Source organism: Typopeltis vanoorti, chromosome 19 (genome assembly GCF_054136105.1).
Source record: "Typopeltis vanoorti isolate ZY-2024b chromosome 19, IOZ_Tvanoo_1.0, whole genome shotgun sequence".
NCBI lineage: Eukaryota > Metazoa > Arthropoda > Arachnida > Uropygi > Thelyphonidae > Typopeltis > Typopeltis vanoorti.
In genome coordinates, this window is record NC_143567.1 from 65,789,600 (window position 1) to 65,812,578 (window position 22,979).

Sequence of the window (22,979 nt, forward strand, 5' to 3'; positions counted from 1 at the left end):
CAAAGTTACAAATCAGTAAGTATATTTAATGTCAAAACAGTCTGATGCTGATATATATATATCAGGGGCATATATTCAGGGTGTGCTAGGTGGGTAATGCACATCCACAAAATAGCAATATCACCAATTTTGCATTCATTCCTGTTAAAGACTCTTCTAATTGTTTCCTAGCTTCATGTGATTCTTAAAATTAAACACAATATACTAATGCTTCATGAAGAGGACACTTTCCAATGCATAAGCATTGCATCATATTTGCGTTAATAGCCCAGGTGTGCAGTCACAAATACAGGCAGGCACTTTGAGACCTTTGAATAGATGTGAATAATCATCTAGAAGGGAATTTAATTTCTTCAGTTGTCTGTTGGTTGGATCGTAATTGAGTTCCTGGTAAGTTGAGTAATCTCGAAGTAAAAGGGAAAGTTTTCTTTTATAGTTTGAAGAGTCCATACTGTCGCTTTTCCCTTGTCAGCTTTGGTAATGATGAGGTGACTCTTGTTTCTTAAGGAATGTATAGCTTTCTTTTCAGAAGGAGATATGTTCGAAGGAGGAAGCTTGGCTTTAAGTAAATTAAATTCCCTTCTAGATGAGGTCATAAGTTTAGATATTGACACTATTGAAAGACAAAAAACTCATTTTGCAAGGCCTCCCAGGTTTTATGGTCTACCAAAAATACATAGGACAGATATTCCTCTTCGCCCTATAGTGGATTGTATTGATTCTCCTACCTATCGCATAGTCAAATATCTATCTAAATTATTGAAGTCACACATTGGCAACTCATGCTCTTTTTTGAAAAACTCTTCTGATTTCTTAAATAAATTAAAAAACTTCTCTTTACAACCTACAGATCTTATGGTTGCCTTTGATATAGAATCTTTATATACGAATACACCTCTCAAAGAGACTGGAATTACTAGCTGACATCTTCCCACAAGATATTATAAAACTATTTGATTTCATAATGCACTCCGGATATTTCTTATGTCAAAATAAATTTTACAACCAAGTGGAAGGAACAGCTATGGGAAGTCTACTTTCTCTTGCTCTTCCAAACTTTTATTTAGAACATCTAGAAGAAGTCCTGTTTTCATCTATATTCCCTCAACCATCTTTTTGGGTTAGATATATAGACGACATTTTTGCTGTATGGCCTCACAACAGAGACTCCTTACCTTCCTTTTTAAGCAGTATCAATTCCTTACATCCTCGTATAAAGTTTACCATGGAAATGGAAAAAGACAGCACGTTATCCTTTTTAGACATCCTTCTCATCCATTCACCTTCTGGTATTCTTACAACAACAGTTTAGAGAAAACCAACTTTCACAGGTCGTTATATTCTCAAAAAATCTGCTCATCACCCTTGTCAAAAAACAGGAGTCACAAAATGTTTACTCCGACGAGCCAAAACTAACTGCTCAACTTCTCATTTATTACAGAACGAACTTTCGACTATCAAACATCACATGAAACTAAATGGCTTCTCCGAAAAGAGTACACAATATCTTTTCGATTCTTACAAACCAACATAGAACAACCAAGATTCAATATGTCAAGTTCCAATTCCTTACATCTCTGGGATTTCAGAACCAATTTCGAGAATTTTAAAGAAATATGATCTAACAGAACCATTTCTTTGCACTGAGAAATGCTTTGAAGAAATGGTTCTGCAAAAGGACGGAAATGGCAATGACAACGGCACCAGAGTATGGGTTTAGGCAACTGGAACATCTTCTCTCTGACGGGGAAGGAGTTGGAACTGGTTGAGGAAGCCAAGCGCCACCGGCTAGATCTAGTCGGGCTTTCTTCAACAAAGAGGAGAGGCTCTGGAACTGTCGACCTGGATAAGGGGTGGAAGCTCTACTACTCTGGTGTGAGCCCGACAATGTCTGCTCAGGCGGGTGTGGGGATACTCACAAGTCCCCAGCTGTTAGACTGTGTTGCTGAGTGGATCCCATTGGGGGGACGGGGATGGGTATGTGTGTTAAGGCTTCAGATGAAAAACCATGATTTGGCTGTGGTGCAAGCCTATGCACCTAATCTGGAGTCAGAATACTCTGCCTTCCTAGAGGAAGTGGATGCTGCTTTTGACAGGGTGACAGACATGGAATCAGTCCTGCTAATGGGTGACTTCAATGTACATGTTGAAACAGATGACCAGACATGGAGGGGTGTGGTTGGGAGGAACGGTGCCCCTGACCTTAACGCGAATGGGTTGAAATTATTGGACTTCTGCTGTACTAACAGCTTGTCCATAATGAATACCTTCTTCCAGCACTGAGAAGTCCATAAGTATACCTGGTACAGGGATACACTAGAACAAAGGTCTCTGATTGACTTCTTTGTAGTCTCAGCAGACCTATTTTCCTCAGTGTTGGACGTTCGTGTGAGAGGAGGGGAAGAACTGTCAACTGACCACCACCTTGTTGTGTGCACTCTACAGCTTCAGAAACCAGATGCTACCATCAACGCTGGTAGGCCTAAGCAGCTATACTGCGTGAAATGGGAAACATTGGAAAATGAGGCTGTGAGGAAGAATTTTGCAGATGACATTTCCTCCAGGCAGAAGAGGTCCATTTAGCATTAGCAATAAAATCGCTAAAATCGGGCAAGGATGCTAGCAATGATGAAATTCGGCCCAAAATGCTAAAAGCCTTAAATCGAGATGGTGTTCTCTGGCTGACTCGAGTGTGTGTGTGTGTCAGGCTGCTTGGATATCTGGGCAAGCACCAAAGCAATGGCAGACAGGCATAATAATACCAGTCTTTAAGAAGGGAGACCAGAAGGATTGCAGTAACTATCATGGCAGCTCTCTGCTCAGCCTGCCTGGGAAAGTGTATGCTAAGTGCTTGGAAAGACGGTGCAGGAGCATAGTTGAGTCAAAGTTCCAGGAAGAACAATGTGGCTTTCGTCCTGGTAGAAGCAAACTGACCAAATCTTCAGTTTGTGCTGTTTCCGTTGGCCTCTGCCAACGGAAACAGCACAAAGTCTAAACCTTTCACAGTCTCCGTTGGACTCTGCCAAGGGTGTGGTCTGTCATCCCTCCTTTTCATAATATTTATGGACTGGATTGTTGGCACAGCCGAGGCAGTGAGTGTGTCAGAATTGGAAAATGTAGCATTGGACGTCTTCTTTTTGCAGATGACCTAGTTCTGCTTAGCTCTTCCACAGATGACCTCCAGCAGACCCTGGATAGGTTTGTAGCTGTTTGTGCAGATGCCAGAATGAAGATCAGTGTGGCCAAAACTGAAACATTTGTGGTCTCAAGACAACCATCCCAGTGCACTCTAAATGTAAGTGGAGTCCCAATGAGGCAGGTGGAGAAGTTTAAATACCTTGGGTCCATATTCACAAATGATGGAAAATGGGACGTAGAGCTAGATACTCGAATTGGCTTAGCAAGCTCAATATTGCAGAAGCTTGGCCGTTCGGTAGTATTGAAGCGGGAGTTAAGCCAGAAGGCAAAGCTGGCTGTCTTCAATACAGTCTATGTCCCCATCCTCACCTATGGTCATGAGAGTTGGGTAATGACCGAAAGAAGGCGGACACGAATCCAAGCAGCTGAAATGAGATTCCTTCGAGGGGTTGTGGGGCTGACAAAACTCGACAGAGTCAGAAGCTCTGCAATTTGGGAAACCCTCAATACCCAACCACTGCTTCTCCGTGTTGAGAGATCACAGTTACGTTGGTACGAGCACCTGGTCAGAATGCCACAAGAGAGGCTCCCTCAGCAGGCCCTCTTTGCCAAGCCAGAGGGTGGGATGGCCATGTGGAAGGCCAAGGACTCGCTGGATAGATTATATCCAAAACCTTGGGTGGACACATTTGGGAATCCCACCAGAACACCTGAGCTTGGTGGCAGAGGATCGTGACCATTGGAAGTTCCTCTTGCAGCTGTTGCCCCCACAACCCAATTAGGAAGAGTGGGCCTTGAAGATGTATGTATGTATGTATGATCTAACAGCCACTTATACACCTATTAACAAATTATCCAACCATTTTTCCTTCATCTAAAGATAAACACTCAACCTTGTCTCTACCTGGTGTGTATCAAGTTCCTTGTAATTGTAATCTTTCTTACTTTGGACAAACTGGATGTTCCATAGAAAAAAGAATTCAAGAGCATCAGTCATCAATTCAACATAACAAACCTGAGAAATCTGGATTAGCTCAGCATGGATTAGAAACAAGCCACAACATCCTTGGGTCCAAACTCTCTTCCTACACAGATGTCACTACAAATTTGAATGTTTATTTAAAGAAAGTGTAGAGGCCTTACTTCAATGTCCTAACTTGAATCGTAATGACTGAATATCTATATCAAAAATTTGGGAAAGTTTAATCAGGATAACACATTAAATTATTTTTTTTTTTAATTTTTATTTTAATTTTTTTTTTTATCAGTCTAATGTTATTTAAGATCATTATATGAATTTTTGAATTAATATCGTTAATTATGTTTTAAAAATGTTTACTCTTCTAATACTTAGCGATACGACATCATGCAGCTCGTTCTATGTATGAATGATCAATTGTTTGTATTCCACTTTGTTTATCCTATTCCTATGTAGCCACTGAAGATGGTCTGTAATATTCAGACCGAAATATTTGGCAAATTAAACATTATTCTTGTGCTAACGTGTATATATTTCTAAATATGGAAACAGACAACAGAATCAACAAAGCTGATATGGTAGGAAGTCAATTGAATAAATTCATATGGAATAAGAGAGAAATTAGTCGGAACACTAAATTAGCTGTATACAAGAGAGTATTCATACCAGTTTTAACTTATGGATCTGAGAGCTGGGTCAGAAGTAAAACACTTGACCAAAGACTAGAAACCGCAGACAAGACAGCCCTGAGAAAGATTAGAGGCATGAACAGATGGCATCAATGGCCATATCATATTAAAAACGAGGATATTAGGAAAGAACTTGACATTGTCAGCATCCAGGAATGCATTAGCATAGCTAATCTCAGGTGGTATGGTCACTTAAACAGAATGGGTGAGGAAAGATTAGCAAAACAAGTGTTCTCTGCCAGGTTGGCAGGAAAACAACCCAGAGGAAAACCAAGATATAGGTGGATTGATACGGTGCAAAGTGAATTAAATGATAGAAATATAGGATCATCTGATAATGTTGGAATCTTGACAAGTAACAGACTGATTTGGAGGAATATTGTAGATAATAATGATGTAAATTTTTCATGTAGTACTATCATGTCCTGTACACCGCTTGAGGGTATATGTCAGGAATTTGATGATGATGATATATTCTTCTTTTGTATTATTCATTCCCCTTACCTCCTGAACAGCCTATGATCAAAATAAGAAAGGCTGCGTTTGGTTGGCATCTGATATATCACAAGCAAGGATTAAGAAGTCCACTTGTCCTTGATGAGAAGCAAAAACTGGTAATTTACTGAACAATTAAAAGGCTGCAGACTAAAGCACTTAAATATTTAAAGATAGTTGGAGTCCTTTTGCACAACTCCAACCTGACTCAGAATGATGGGCTCTATTTCAATGAGTTAATTCATTCCAAGCACATGATCATAAAGCAGGAATTTATTCACTATAGATGTTATGTTAAAAACAGGGGTTGCTTTCTTAATAATGAAATTTGACCATACAATAGTAAATACATATGAAGTGATCAGGTAATATTTAGAACAAAGATCTTTAAAAGTCATTCTGGCCATATGTTTGCTTGTGATCTCATATTATGTTTCTAATGTTATTCCTCTATGTGGTTTCTTTTTATTAACATCACTTTCCATAGTATTACTTTGTTTTGGCATACTGTACTGTATTCATAAGGATAAATCTGAAATAAGACAAGGCAGTGAAAATAAAAAGCAACACAACCACTCTTTATACAATACAAGAGTATAGTAACTGTTTCTGTTATGCATCAGTGAGATGTTCCTGTTAGTCTGACACATACACACACAGTAATACTGTATAGCAACGAACATGGTTTAAAATGTTATATTTATGAATATTTAGTAGAATACAATAAAACTAATAAAAGAAGGAATGAACAGGGTAACTATAAGTGGAGAGCAGATATATATGATATGTTTTACAGGTGATATAGCTGCATTATCTCAGAATGCACAGGATTTAAAATAGATATTGTCTAAGATGGATGATGTTTTATCTGACTAAACTTAAGATAAAATGCAGCAAAAACTAAAATAATGGAGGCAGGTTCGAAGGCACAAAATAAGCCAGATAGGTGATTAGAGATAAGAATATTGAACAAGTAAAATCATTTATATATCTTGGAGGAACTATTCAAGAAACTGAAAGGTGGAAATCTGAAAAACCGATATGGCAAAAAAAAATGTTTAAAAAAAAAATCACTGATGATTTTCTTTAGGTAGGAGATGAATTTCATCACCCAGCATGAGACAATCACCCTGCTTATTGGGTGCCTGAAGTAGCTTGAAAAAGTTCCATGTTTGGTTTCTACAGCAGGGTTTGCAGATTATGTAAAATAATAATAAATAAATATATAAAAAATTTATATTTTTCAAATACAATCTTTTGTGGCAAAGAGTCACATAAAAACTTTTTTTTATGCCAGATTAATAGTGATGCTTTTAAATAGAAATATTTGACTTCTTTGAGGGGGTGCTTAAGGGTCAGAGCTGTATAACTGAGAGGAGACCTCCACATAGCCTTTAAAGGAATGCGGAAAACCGAAATCTTCTGACCTAATGTCCAATCCTCACCTTCTCATGGTGCATCCTGTTGGGTATCTACCTGGTTACTGAACGAACGAGGATGGGCTGGCAATTTGGGATTTAGCTGACCAAATTGCATTCTTATTGGCTTAAAAAAATATAGAAAATGATGGTACAACATGAGAAAATTTCATGAAAGCTGGGGTGTCGCCCAGTTACAAGGCCCTCCCCCGTTGTTTTTGCCAGGAAACAACCAGAGCGAACAGCGAAATGTCATCAATTGGAACAAATCTAAAAGTATACCCCAACTCAACATCACCAGAATTAAAGATCGATTTGCCATTTAGACTTCAACATAAGAAGCCTAAATGGCAAAGAAATGGAGCTAGCTGAAGAATCGGATAAGTACCAGATCGACATAACAGGGGTGACTGAAACAAAAAAGACAAAAACTGGTGAGATCTTTATGAGCAATAAATACAAAATGTTATATTCAGGAAATGACAATCAAGGAAAAGAAGGAGTAGCCATAGTATTCAGCACAAAATATGAGGCTAATCTTCTTGAATGGCAGGCAGTCTCAAGTAGAGTGATGTGGGCAAATATCAGAATGAGGAATTGGACAATGAGACTTATTTGTGCCTATGGTCCCACAGAAGGTTCACTTAGATGGAAGTGGAGTAATTTTTTGATGCTTTAGAAAGAGTAACTGACACAATGAAAAAGGAAAATTTGATCCTTGTTGGGGAACTAAATACCAGAGTAGGAAATGATTGTAAGACATACAAAAATTATTTTGGGAAAATTTGGAGAAAAGAGTAAAGATAATAATAATGGCAAATACCTGTTGGATTTCTGCTCAGGACATGATCTGGTTATTACTAACACCATGTTCAAACATAAAAATGTGCACAAATTCACATGGAGAGAAGAGGCAAGGAATAAGAAAAGTCTCATTGACTATGTTATTGTTGATAGTGATGTTTTCTCTCTGGTGCAGGACACCTGAGTGTACAGAGGATTTGAAATTGGAAGTGATCACTATTTACTCTTGAGTAGGATGAAATTGAATTTCATATTGAAAAGAGTTTGAGAACAGGAACCAAACCTTGGAGATTCAGTGGCAAACCTTGAAGAAAACCACAATTGATTCAGCCAGAGAGGCATGTGGTGTGGTTGTCTGCAAGGATAGAAAAATCAGAACACCATGGTGGACACAGGAAGTTAAAGAGGCAGTGAAGGAAAAGAAGAAAGCATATCAAAAGTTCCTGTCAAATAAGTCAGCTTGTGCTCTTAGAGAATACAGAGACAAAGAAAGCAATAGACTGTGTAAAACTAGCTAAACAAAAGTCATGGGAGGACTTTGGCATGAACATAGAAAATAAATATCAAGAAGGTGGTAAGATATCCTGGAGGTTGTTGAAGAAGCTTAGAAATGGAGGAAAGAGTGCTGTCAAAGGAATTAGGGATGATAAAGGTGACATGAAAACAGGAGAAAAAGATATTCTTGAAGCATGGAGTAATTACTTTGAAAAACTGCTAAAAGAAACAAGCAGTGATGATAGCACAGTGGTAAAAAACACTGACCATGCATGCAGTCAGGAATACACATGCATACTTGAAGTAGAAAAAGCCATCAAAGGCTTGAAATGTGGAAAGGCAGCAGGAGTAGATGATATTCGACCAGAAATGCTGAAGTATGGTGGTATAAATGTCTTACAGTTGCTGCACTGCATAGTTCAGAAAGCCTGGACAGAGGGACAAATTCCTGATGATTGGAGTAAAGCTCTAATAGTACCCATATATAAAAAGAGAAATAAAACTGAATGTGAGAATTACAGAGATATTTCCCTACTGAGTGTTCCTGGCAAGATCTATGCAAGTATACTTGAGAAACGGTTGAGAAGAATTGTGGAAGAAAAGCTGGGGGAAGAACAAGCTGCATTCAGGCCAAATAGAGGCTGTCAGGATCAGATCTTCACTTTACGACAAATAGTTGAGAAAGCATGGGAATATAACAAAGATCTGTATTTAAGTTTTGTTGACCTGGAAAAAGCATATGACAAGGTGCCAAGAGAGAAGCCATTCGATACACTACAGTTATATGGTGTCAATGGGGCATTATATCAAGCAATACTTAGTCTTTATTTGAGTTGTAAGTCAGCAGTTAGAATTGAAGGAAGTACAGGAAGATAGTTTAATGTTAAGTCTGAGACAACGATGTACATTATCCCCTCTGTTATTCATTATCTATATGGATCACAATATGAAGGAAAGTGGTATTGAACATAATATCAGAATTGGAGATGTTAATGTCAGTTCTTTGCTTTATGCGGACGATGTTATACTTCTAAATAAATCTGCTACAAGTTTGCAAGATTCCCTGACTAAATTGAATAACTGTTGTAATAGATATGGTATGAAGGTCAGCATTAAAAAGACAAAGACAATGAAAATAGGTAGAATTGTTGAAAATGTCAACTGTGTTGTGAACGGGGAACCTGTGGAACAAGTAAAACATTTCAGCTACTTAGGGACGATTTTTAGTAAAGATGGCAAATTAAATATGGAAATAGACAACAGAATCAACAAAGCTGGTATGGTAGGCAGTCAATTGAATAAATTCATATGGAATAAGAGAGAAATTAGTCGGAACACTAAATTAGCTGAATACAAGACCGTGTTCATTCAAGACAGTGTTCAAACCAGTTTTAACTTATGGATCTGAGAACTGGGTCAGAAGTAAAACACTTGACCAAGACTAGAGACCGCAGATATGAGAGTCCTGAGAAAGATTAGAGGCATGAACAGATGGTATCAATGGCAATATCATATTAAAAACGAGGATATTATAAAAGAACTTGACATTGTCAGCATCCAGGAATGCGTTAGCAGAGCTAATCTCAGGTGTTATGGTCACTTAAACAGAATGGGTGAGGAAAGATTAGCAAAACAATTGTTCTCTGCCAGGTTGGCAGGAAAACAACCCAGAGGAAGACCAAGATATAGGTGGATTGATACGGTACAAAGTGCTTTAGATGATAGAAATATAAGATCTGATAATGTTGAAGTCTTGACAAGTAACAGACTGATTTGGAGGAAAATTGTAGATAGGAAGTTAGTAATGATGTAAATTTTTCATGTAGTACTGCCATATCCTGTACACCCCTTGAGGGTACATGTCAGGAATTTGAGGATGATGATGACTTCTTTGATCTGTTATCACTTTTTTGTTATCTTGAGAAACATAAGTCACATATCTCCACTGCTGTACTTCTGTATATATTTATCTTTCCTAATTTCCACAGAAAAACTCTCTACATCGTTTATACTGATTCCACACAGGCACTAGATTTCATAGAAGTCTAAATATTTATCAAAAACTGTTCATTCTTTTTGACAAGTGTAAGAAAGACTGGAAGTTCTGACCTGGTTTGTAGATTTGTTATCAGATATTACTGATAGTGCCTGCAGGCAACTTCTACAGAAGAACTATATTAAAGGCAACACCACTATACAAAATGATGAACTAGAATGAACTATAGAAAAAGAAAAAGATGTGGCCAAAGTCCCATAAAGCCAATGTTATTTTAAGCTCACTATTGTAAACAGTAAAAGCACAAAACGTACACAATAACAAAAACTAAATTTTCTCCAGAATGACATGAAATACAGCTGCAGGAAATAATCCTGTGGGCAGTACTGCATAAAAGGTATTCATGTTTTCTATTAAAAGTAGAAAATAATGAAGAAAACAGCATCTGAGATCTATTAAAAAAAAAAGGGGGGGGTAGGAAATTCTATGCTGACAAAACAGTGTTTGAAAGCAGAACAAAATAAATGGCGGGAAATGATATACTGATGACAGAACACAAAGGATTCTCAGGAACCATATATAAACCACACAAAACGATAATGAGAAAAAGTATAAATGCAAATAATGGAATACGTATAATGACGTGCTGGAAGAGTATCAATTTATAAGAATGATTAACCAGAATTAATATTTAAATTTTGAAATGACATTATTTTAAATTAATATCACTTACCTGAAATCTTTATAATGAACTAAATATGTGGTTTGTACCATTAAAATCAAAAACAACCTTAAAACTTAATCAATTGTGCATCTCCAATTACAAAGAAGGAAGGGACATAGAGAAGAAAAGTGACTAGCATAGTTAGTATGAAAGTCAGAGTTCTTAACTAGAGAGAGAGAGAGACCTTAGGTCCATCATTAGGTCTCTGTCTGAAGGAAGATGACTTATTCATACCAGCTGTGCAACTAACTGCCCTTAAGCTGACTAATGCAGACTAGCTGTTCATCACTTCTTTCTGATAAGAGATGACCAATTATAAAGTTGAATGACTTAAGTTTTCCGGTTTATTTCTGATTTTTAATGGTACAGATTCATATATTTATTTCACTATAAACTAAATATGTGTACATAAGTAGAATTAATTTAGAAAAAGTTACATTAATTAAAGCTAACATTTCAAATTTTAAAAATGAAAATCCAATTATTAATTAAATGTTTTCATTGTTATAATTTTATACTCTTCTAGTTCACTTCTTTCATAAAAATGATTCTCTTTTGTACTTTTTTATGTTGTCATTTTGGGTGTGTTATGTATGGTTCCTGTCAGTCCTCCATGCTCTGTTGTCAATATATTATTCTGTCATTTCCTTTGTTTTCTGGAAAAGAACAGGAGGGCAATCTTTCTTTTTTTTTTTTTCCTCAAATGAACCACAGAGAACCTTACAAACTATTTCTATGGTTCCTAGGGATTCAACATAGCAAGCATCGACTGTATATGTTTTTGTTGAACAGCTTCAATGACTTTCTGAGTTTCAGTTTTCAGTTTTTATTTTTTATCCCTTTCAAACTCAGTTCCCAACATGCTTTTTTATTCAGTCTATTAATGTTTTCTTCAGCTTTTTCCATGTAATCTGTAAGGTTTGATTCTTATTCTCAAACTGGTTAAGTTCTTCAAATTTTTGAATCTTTAAACATGTAATACACATCAGAAAGGCATTCAACTTCCTTTTTAAAATATCTTTTAAAAAGTTATTAACACAAATAAAAATTACTGAATTAAAAGAAAGGGATACACAGTTAAAATTATGCAAAATATTACACATTTCTTGCCAAAAATAAATGTTACCTGGAAATAAGAATATTCTTATTCTTCATGAAATAACAAGCAGTAATAATTCCTTTGTGACCTTTTAATCTGAACATTCCTGCTTCATTAATAGTATCCCATAATATAATTTCAGTGTCCTAAAAAAAAAAAAAAAAAAGCATACAGTATAACATTTACAAAATGTTTCAAATTGAGTTTTTTAGGAATGATGATAACTAATAGAAAAATACACTCAATGGACAAAACATTAGAGATAGGGGTGATGGGAAGTTGACACTGGCATCCTCCACGCAGAGTGAAACATACCCAAACCAAATGCAGAAGGTGAATAGGCAGACATCAGGGATTCCCAACAGTATCGCAATTGACAAACATGAATAAATGTGGCGATCTTAGCGACTTTGATTGTGGACATATTATCAGTGCAAGATAGATGGGTCATTCTATTGCCCAAGTGATAAGAATCCTAGGGTTCTTGAAGGCAACCGTATCAAGGGTCCACCGTGAATATACCATCAATGAATGAACCAGCACCCAGTGAGCAATTGGTGGTCATCCACATGCTATTGATGATGGGGGTCTACATGATGTCCAGGCTCACTGCACGGCATTGGTAGCACAAATCACATCTAGTTTCAATGCAGCAGTCCAAGCAGCATCAGCGAGCGAATGGTATGCCATACCCTACATAACATGGTCTACAGGAGCAAGTAAAGTTGGCCGTACCCTACATAGCAGAGTCTACAGGAGCCAATGCTCTACTTATGTACCAATATTGACAACTCATCATCGCACATTGCACCTCACCTGGTGTCAGGACCATCAAAACTGGACTTCTGCAAAGTAGACCAGAGTCGTATGGTCTGAATCCCATTATCAGTTGTAATGAAATGAAGGGGGGGGGTCATCGACAGTGTGAGATCAGGAGGCCCTATCGTGCCAGATCGACTCTGTTCAAGGAGACCGTGGCTCTGTGATGGGGGAACCTCCTCATGTGACACATTAGGTCCCTTAGTGTGTCTCTGGAGAGGTCCTTAAACTCTGCGATCTACCAGAATGAGCTGGTTGATCACCTACACACTTTCATGGCCTTTGTGCATCCTGTAGCCAATGATCTATTTCAGCAGGACAATTTGCCACCCCACCAGGCCACAACCATCCAGAGCATGGCTTGAAGAACACCCATCTGAGTTTGGGACCATCCAGTGGCCCCCAAGGTTCTTGGATTTAAATCTGATTAAATCTCTCTGGGATGCCATACAGCGAAACATCAGATCCATGTATCCGGAACTGACGTCTAAGGTACAGCTGTGGACAATGCTGCAACAGGCATGGCTAGAATTACCTCCAGCAACCCTCTAAACTCTCCAACAGCCTGTACTCGCCGAGGCATTTCTGATTTTGCTGCTTTTCATTTTATCCATTATTGTGACTCCTTCAGTTCTGTGAAATTTCATCTCGGATGATTCAATTCTTCTTTCATCTGCTTGTTTTTATTGTCCATATCTCACTGCCATAAAGTAAGGTAGGTTTAGCTACTGTATTGTAGATTCTTATTCATATGTGTCATCATCATCATCAAATTCCTGATATATATATATACCCTCAAGAGGTGTACAGGAGATGATAGTACTACATGAAAAATTACATCATTACTAACTTCCTATCTACAATTTTCCTCAAAATCAGTCTGTTACCTGTCAAGACTCCAACATTATCAGATCTTATATTTCTATCTTCTAAGGCACTTTTTACTGTATCAATCCAGCTATATCTTGGTCTTCCTCTGGGTTGTTTTCCTGCCAACCTGGCAGAGAACACTTGTTTTGCTAATCTTTCCTCTCCCATTCTGTTTAAGTGATCATACCACATGAGATTAGCTCTGCTAACGCATTCCTGGATGCTGACAATGTTAAGTTCTTTCCTAATATCCTCATTTTTAATACGATATTGTCATATGCCATCTGTTCAAGCCCCTTATCTTTCTCAGGATTCTCATAACTGCAATCTCTAGTCTTTGGTCAAGTGTTTTACTTCTGACCCAGCTCTCAGATCCATAAGTTAAAATTGGCTTGAATTTTCAATTAACATCTGGATCTATATCCATTACTTGCTGCTTAAGCGATTCTAAACTATGAACTATTCCACCCGAACTGGATGGAATATTTCATAGATAATTTCGATTATTATCTCCTTTGGAACCTCATCATCACATTCCATTTTGTTCATTGTCTTCATATGCACGTTGTTGTTCATTTCCTAGATCGTTGTCACTGAAATCTTTTGAATTTGAATCCAATAATTCTTTAGCATCAATACCATCAAAACCAAGGTCTTCATCAATTGCAAGGATTTCTTCAACCACATTGTTCACAGGATTTTAAAAACCACCTAAGTCATTAGCGCATTCTGGCAAAAAGTTTTTTCAAACAGCTCTCATGCAGCTAGAAGACACTTGTTCCCACGAGTCATGAATGTTTTCAGTTGCATGTTTTTACAAAATTCTTGGAGTGCAATTGCATTTTCTCCCGTTGTTGTTTCTACTGCCTTTGAGAATGTCTTTTTAAGAAAATAGGCTTTGAAAGTTGCAATAATGTCCATGTCCATGGGTTGTAGCAATTCTGTTGTATTTGAATTTTGGTAAATTTAAAAGCACGTTAATGAACTCTTGCCACAGTTAATTTTGCCACATTATTCAAATCCTGCGTTAAGCAAGGGATACCTGTACAGATCTTTGTTAATATTCCCATGATTTCTCAACTATCTGTCGTTTCATATGTGTTTTTGTATATAATTGGGTTTGAAAATTTTATTTTATGTCTGTTACTTTTAAAAAGTTTGATGGCTACAGTTCTATATGAGCTGCATTTTCATATGACATTGTGCATCCTAAATATTTGAATTTATTTACTGGCTCTTTGCTTCTTATTGGATTAGCTCCTTTGAAGGCCATGACTTTTGTTTTGTCTGTTGATATTTCCATGCCATGTTTTTATCAGATTATTTAGACTGCATAATAATTTTTGTAGTTCATCTTCATTATTTCCAAGGATTATTTAGTCATCAGCAAAAAGTAGAGTAGCTAACCTGTTGTTACGGTTTCTCTTGAATCCTCCTTCATTAGTTATCTTCCATTCTTTTATGGTTGTATCTATGTATATATTAAAAAAAAAACAGTGAGAGAGGGCAACCCAGATGTACTCCTCTATTTATTGGTTTCCAGCTCGATGTTAAATTATTGTACTTCACAGATATTTTATTATCTCGATATATATGAAATAAGGCTCTAAAGAGTTGGTTTGGTATTCATATTCTTCAAGGATTTCCTATAGTTTTTCTCTGATAATTTTATCAAATGTTTTAGTGTTTAGTTCAAAAAACAGTCTAATCTATAACAGCTATGTGTGTTTCTACGGTCATTTCTCTGTGTTTTTTTGATTAGTAATTTTAACGTAAATACAGAGTCTATGCAAGACCTGCCTTTTCTGAATCCATTTTGTTCTATTAATTTTGGGTATACTATACATTTAAGTTTATATGCTAAGATTTTTGCATATACTTTATAAGAGGTAATAAGTAAGCTGATGCCATGATAATTGTTACAGATTTGTGTCCTTTTTTTGTAGATGGGGTTAACTATTGCTTTTGTCCAATCTTGATTAGCCAAGGATTCTGACTTTCTCATGGTGCACCCTGTTAGGAATCTACCTGGATACTAAACACATGAGGATGGGCTGGCAAATTGGAATTTAGCCAACCAAATTCTTAAATAAGCATGCTGCAATTATTTGGCTTAAACAAGAATGTGCCATGTTGTACCATAATGCAAAATGATGGTACAACATGATAGAAATTCATTCCAATTGAGGCACTGAATGATTAAACAAGGTCCCTAAAGTTTTCATTAGGGAACCAGGCAAACAATGAAAAGTCAGCTAATGGAACAAATCCCAACTCAACATCAGCAGAGTTCAAGACTGACACCATCAGCATAAGAAGCATCAACGAAAAAGATATGGAACTAGCCAGAAGAATTGGATAAATACCAGATTGACATTATGTGACCAAAACAAAGAAGATAAAAACAAGTGAGATCTTTCTAGGCGACAAATACAAAATATTATAATCAGGCAATAATGATCAGGAAAAAGAAGATGCAGCTATTATATTTAATACTAAATATGGAGATACATTTCTTGAACAGCAAGCAATATCAAGCATAGTGTAATAAATTTAGTTTAATCCTTTATCCAAGTGTGAGCAAACAAAGTTTGCACCTGAAAGTATCTTCAGGACTGGGGTAAGGTGGTACAACACCAGGCAACTCGTTGCAAAGGTGGAGCAAGCTACCAACACTCCTATCTCAGTATCTCCTATAATGCAAAACACATTTCCTTGCGGATATGTCTAATGTTATGCATTAAGGGAAGGGCCACAACCCAGACTAGTTTCGACCTTTATTGAGGTCTCTTCAGTGGGAGCCAGGCCCAAGTGGAGATAACAGGCAGAAGCATTAGCAGGTCATCTCTACCTATTATCTCCACCTACCTTTTACCTACCTGTTATCTCCACTTGGGCCTGGCTTCCACTGAAGAGACCTCAATAAAGGTCGAAACTAGTCTGGGTTGTGGCCCTTCCCTTAATGCATAACATTAGACATATCCGCAAGGAAATGTGTTTTGCATTATAGGAGATACTGAGATAGGAGTGTTGGTAGCTTGCTCCACCTTTGCAACGAGTTGCCCTGGGGTTGCACCACCTTACCCCAGTCCTGAAGATACTTTCAGTTGCAAACTTTGTTTGCTCACACTTGGATAAAGGATTAAACTAAATTTATTATACTCTAACCAAGTGAAAAATAAACTTTCAACATCAAGCATAGTGATGTGGACAAATATCAGAATGAGGAACTAAACAATGAGACATTTGTGCCTATAGTCCTACAGAAGGTTCCACTAAGGAAGAAGTGAAGGAATTTTTCATGACATTAGAGAAGGCAGTTACCACAATGAAAAAGGAAAAGATGATCCCAGCTGGAAATGATCCTACAAAAGAAGATTAAACTCATTTAAACTACTTTCATTTAAGTATGAAAGTAGCCTAAATGAGTTCATAGGATGAATTCCAAAGTAAAATATAATTAAATGTTTTCATTAAAAATAGTGGCAAATATCTCACCTTTCCAGCTGACACTAGTCTCATCCCTTGGTGATCATATGCCAGACAAATCACTGCAGCTTTATGACCTTTAAAAGTAACTGTACATTCACCTGTCTGAAGATTAAACAAACGAATTACACCATCTGAATAGCCAACTGCCATTTCTTTGGAATTTGGATGGCATGCCATGATGCTTACTGTGTGTTTTTCACCATTTAATACAAGAACCTAAGAAAATAAAAATACAAATTTAAAAACAGAATAAAAACTGACAAAAATTAAATGATGATTACATCTAATTATCTATATTTTATTAATTTTTTTATACTGACTTCCCCAAATACACAGGGTCCCAAAACACTCCAGTGCCATGTGTGTGCAAATAATATCTCAAAAATAGTTCATTGTCATCAAATTCCTGACATGTACTCAAGGGGTGTACAGGATATGATAGTACTACATGAAAAATTTATTGATCATTACTAACTTCCTATCTACAATTTTCCTCCAAATCGGTCTGTTACTTGTCAAGACTCCAACATTATCAGATCTTATATTTCTATCGTCTAAGGCACTTTGTACCATATCAATCCACCTATATCTTGGTCTTCCTCTGGGTCGTTTTCCTGACAACCTGGCAGAGAACACTTGTTTTGCTAATCGTTCCTCGCCCATTCTGTTTAAGTGACCATACCACCTGAGATTAGCTCTGCTAACACATTCCTGGATGCTGACAATATCAAGTTCTTTCCTAATATCCTCATTTTTAATATGATATTGCCATTGATGCCATCTGTTCATGCCTCTAATCTTTCTCAGGACTCTCATATCTGCAGTCTCTAGTCTTTTACTTCTGGCCCAGCTCTCAGATCCATAAGTTAAAACTGGTTTGAACACTGTCTTGTATACAGCTAACTTAGTGTTCTGACTAATTTCTCTCTTATTCCATATGAATTTATTCAATTGACTTCCTACCATACCAGCTTTGTTGATTCTGTTGACTATTTCCATATTTAATTTACCATCTTCACTAAAATTCATGCCTAAGTAGCTGAAATGTTTTACTTGTTCCACAGGTTCTCCGTTCACAATGCAGTTGACATTTTCAACAATTCTACCTATTACAATAAAGAGCCAAGAGGCTATTTTTTTCGGCAACGTAAATTAAGTTAAGGGGATAATAAATCCCTCATTATTTCAAAGCTGAATAAGAAACTCGAAGATCGAAATCTAAGAGTTTCATGCCAAAGAACTTCTGGTGAGTCCAAGCGTAAGTCAATACCTGGTAGTACAATGCTCGGGCAACTCGGAGCAAAGGTGGAGCAAGTTTAATCACTGCCCTTAATATTTTCTCATAATGTAAAACGCAGCTCCTAGGAGATGTATTACTGTTTTACATTATGAGGGAAGGTCACTACCTAGACTAGTTTCGACCTTTATTGAGATGTCATCAGTGAGTAGGTAGACCTGGATAATACCAAGGTTTAAGTGAACCAAACTTAGTCATTGGACTCCCTGGAGGTGTCACATAGTAGTAATAATAATAATAATAATAATAATAATTATTATTATTATTATTATTATTATTATCATTATTATTAGATGTGATTATAATATAACAAAATTGATAGGTATGTAAGCTATCATGTTTGTAAAAAATTTGAAGATAGAAAATTACACTTATATGAAGTAAATTTATTAGATGTAAAATTTTTGACTAAATATGAAAGCCATCTTCAGTACATTAACAATAGAACACATAAATGCAATAAAAGAATCTATTTTAAAAGCACCACTACAGTGGAAGTAAGACAACAGACAATCAGTGAATTTCTCCACTTTCTCCACTCAGCTTTCCAAGTATCTACCAGATCTCTTGCACCTGTGGTAGGAACATGTATCATGAGGAATCATATATCCAGTATCTTGAATCTGAGCAGTCTGGCCCAACAAAACATGCCATCTCAACTAAACATAGGGTTCTTTTGAAGAAAACTAAACTTTTTTACATAATAGTAAATTCATTGTAGAGCAGTAACACAAGGAAAGCTGTGGGGCATTTCTACACCTACCAAACTTAAAGAGATCTGATGGCCTTCGGTTATACCTTTATGGGAAATATTGCGGTATCAATCTTATATAAATTCTTGATTGCTATTTTATTATATTAATTTATTTTTTTATTTTTATTGTATTTTATTTATTTTTTTTTTTTAAATTAGGAATTTACTGACTGATTGTTGTCTTACTTATGCTGTAGTGGTGCTTTTAAAAGATTCTTTTACTGCATTTTATTTTGTGTTCCATTGTTAATGTACTGAAGATGCCTAGGCAAAAAATTTACTGTATGTATGTTTAAGTTCCTATCTTTAATTTTTTACAAGGATTGAATTTTACTGAATATCTTATATGTGGCGAGAAGAACAGTTCCATAACCCAACAGATTCTGAATGGCAAAGAAATAGCAACATATTATTTTGAATTAGTGTGCTGAGAGAAAGCACACAGAAGATGCAATGCTGCCTTTGAGACAACACTAAGGATGCATTGCATCTTCTGTGTGCTTTCTCTCAGCACACTAATTCAAAATAATATGTTGAATTAGTGTGCTATTTTTTTGTCAATCTTTGTGCTAAATCTGTGTGAAATTAGCATATACTGCAAATGAGATATTTAAAATGTTAACATAGGCTTATGAGAATCAAGTAATTTTTGATTAGAATAAAAAAAAAAGATTTGATATGCCCAGAAGGACATCAATGGTTCGAATCCTGAGTAGCAATGATTTATCTGAATGAAATCATCTTAAATGGAAGATGATTTTCATCACTTGGTATGAGACTACCACATTGCTTATTTGGGAGGCCTGTGAAGTGGTTAAAAAATGTGATGTTTAAGTCTGAAGAAGAATGTTATTATTATTATTATTATCATCAAGAGACCTCCTTGGAGTAAGAGACTCATTGTGGGAGGTGCCAATCTCACATGAACAGCTCATTGTACCTCGACCTAAATGCATTCACTGTCCTTGCACTCACCATATGCTTAGGCAATGCATTCCAATCACCAACCACTCTTTAGTGCAAAAGATCTACTCCACATTGCCTTGCTCACACGCACCTTATACATCTTCCAGGGATGGCCTCTCATTCTCCCCATCTCCAGATATTCTGTGAAAATATCATCCAAGTTAATCTGGTAATTACTCCTTATCAACTTATACATCTTGATCATGTCGCCTCTCTTCCTTCTATCCACTAGGCTCTGTAATTTTCATTTTCTCAATCTGTCCTCATATTCCATTTCGAGAGATCAAAAACCAACTTAGTCAAAGAATGCTATAGAGAGTTGCTGTTTTGATATGGGCAAAATCTCTCTTGGTATTCGAGTTTGGAGTGGAAGGAATATGAAAGCAGACGACTCTTTACAAGGGTCACTCATAAAGTTTTTGTTGATAGTGAAGTAGGGGTTATTTCTGATAACTCCTCTCAAAACGACTCTTTATAAGGGTCTCTCATACAGTTATGGTGATACTGAAGTAGGTGTTATTTCTGACATCTATTTGCATGCGACTGTTTATGAGGGTCTCTAATACAGTTTTGCTGGAACTGAAGTAGGTGTTATTTTCTGACTTGCTTTCTTTAAAACATCAACCATCTTTATTTCTACCCAAATCAAGCCCATTAGAAGTTTCCAAACAAATGGTTTATCTCTTGTATGGACCTATCTGTGGACATATCTCTTTTTCTATCATCAATAGCACTCCACCTCCCTTTTTATCCTTTCTACATTCAAGAAATAAATAATAGTGTTACATCTCTATTCCTGTCAGGATATCATCCTCATCCAACCATGTCTCGTTTATTCCAATAAGTTTTGGATGAACAACTTCAATCAATGAAACCATTTCATTTCTCTTGTTTCTGATACTTCTAGCATTTGTATACAAACATAAAAGCTCATTCCTGGATCTATAACAAGTTTTGCTGATACCACTTATTAGATGTGACTTCTCCATACTTTCCTGAAGCTATTTATTTTTCTCCTACTCATTCCAGAACCTTCTTCAAATCAGACTGTTTTCCCTACATCCCAGGTCATCAACTTCCCTTTTTTCTATGCATACATTCACATCCTCTTGAAGCATCAATCTTTATTACTTTGTGTTCCCCTGTTCACCCTTATTTGCCCCATTTCCCTGTTTGTCTTGCACACTTGTTCTCTCATTTTCCCTCATTTTCTACAAGAAGTGGGTAGCACTTATGAAGAAGTGCTACCCACTTCCTTACTCTCTCACTCTTTCAGATCACTTCTTACTTACTCAGATTCATTCTATATCCTCAATACTCTCTCCCTTCCAGCAACAGTCCCTGCAAATGACTCACATCAAAACCATTTAGATGCGGTCATCACTCTTACACAGTTCAATTCTTCCTTCCACGCATTAACAAACTGCACCCCTTTCTCTTCAGATATTTCTACTAACATAATCATTCATAATTCTTGCTCTCCACCTCATCTCATCACTGTCATACCTGGGCAACACACTGACTACCTTTCCTATCACACTATTATCTTTTATCCTTCTCAACAACATCCTGAAATCCACTGTTACATTTTTCTTGTTCCCAGTCAAGTAGTTTGTCCCTATCAACTTATTTGCTTGCTTAGTCCTCATATCCAATGCCTCAATCACTGAATTCATTTTACTTCAAGAAAACAAACCTTGTGCATCTTCTCATTTACCATGCCTCTAATAATCAAATTGCTATAGAACATCACTATGATGTCTTTCGTTACCATTTTCAAACTGGCATCATCTGTTTTTGTCTTCTTCACTCTTCCATACATATTTGCAATTCTCTTCATTTTACTCTGCATCTGCCAATCTCATGGTAACAAATCAGAAGACTTCCACCATCAGCTAGAATATCCTGTCATGTATTCTGCCAGTCACTGCCTGGAGGGAGTTTATATAGCATAGCATATGGTGAACACTGTAGAAGCCACATTAGAGCTAAAAGATTGCGTTCTCTCTGCAGATGATGATGTCCATCCTACTCTGTACATCCTGTACGAAGTAGGATGGACATCTTACTCTTTAGCTTTTCTGTAATACCCATGAAAAAAAAAAAAAAATGCTGGCATGGTTATGTGAGTGGTTAGGATAAACCACTTTCTGATCAACAAGCTGTGGATTTGAATCCTGTCATATACATGCACGTTTGTGATTGTCTTTAGGTGGGAGATGAATTTCCATTGCCCAGTGTGAGACATCCCCTGCTTATTCAAAGCCTGAAGTGACTTGAAAAAGTGCATGTTTGGTCTTTAGAGCAGTTTCTGAATTATGTAATAAATAAATAAATATGCTAAACAAGAAATAAAATAAAATAATTTAATAACCCTTAGCCCACCCACAGCATAATGTACCATAGGTTTATAACCGTTTGTGGGTAGTAGGAATCAAATAACTTGATATCATTGTGGCTATTCTGGATGTATTTTTGTCTATCATATCCCATAAGTTTGTCAGTAGTAGTGTTGCTGGTTCATTGTATACAATTCAATTATGGATGTCATCCTTATCCTCCTCAAGAAGAAATTACCAGGATTTGTATTTGATATGTTGAGACGTTCAGAAAAAAATAGCAAGATTGCTTCAACAGATTACCATACAAGTCGCTTTCTGTCCAGTTTGCAAACTTAATACATTTGTTATCTGAAAAAAAGACAAATATCTTCCTCCATCTTAACCTGGAGTTTACAGAATCCCTTGCTCTTGTGGCTTATGTTATTACAGACAAACTGGTTGATCTGCACAAATTCATCTTAAAGAACATCAAGAATATATTTCATTTAAAGAACCCAACAAATTCGGTTTAGCAAGCCATGCTTTATCTACAAAACATAGGATTCAGTGGAACAAAACCAAAATGTTACACAAAAGTTACTTTTTTCTGGAAAGACTACAAA

At 36.5% G+C, this 22,979-nt stretch overlaps 1 protein-coding gene across 2 annotated transcripts in view; it reads right to left on the bottom strand.

The window, feature by feature from the left end:
* The window catches only part of LOC150096200 (WD repeat-containing protein 3-like), a 301,884-nt gene that overhangs the window by 257,385 nt on the left and 21,520 nt on the right, over window positions 1-22,979 (bottom strand). For both annotated transcript variants that reach the window (XM_090408833.1, XM_090408834.1), the window contains exons 3-4: window positions 17,025-17,234; window positions 11,865-11,983 (exon numbers count right to left, since the gene is read on the bottom strand). In XM_090408833.1, coding sequence (XP_090264959.1) covers window positions 11,865-11,983; window positions 17,025-17,234 — 329 coding nt within the window. The remainder of the gene's footprint in view (window positions 1-11,864; window positions 11,984-17,024; window positions 17,235-22,979) is intronic.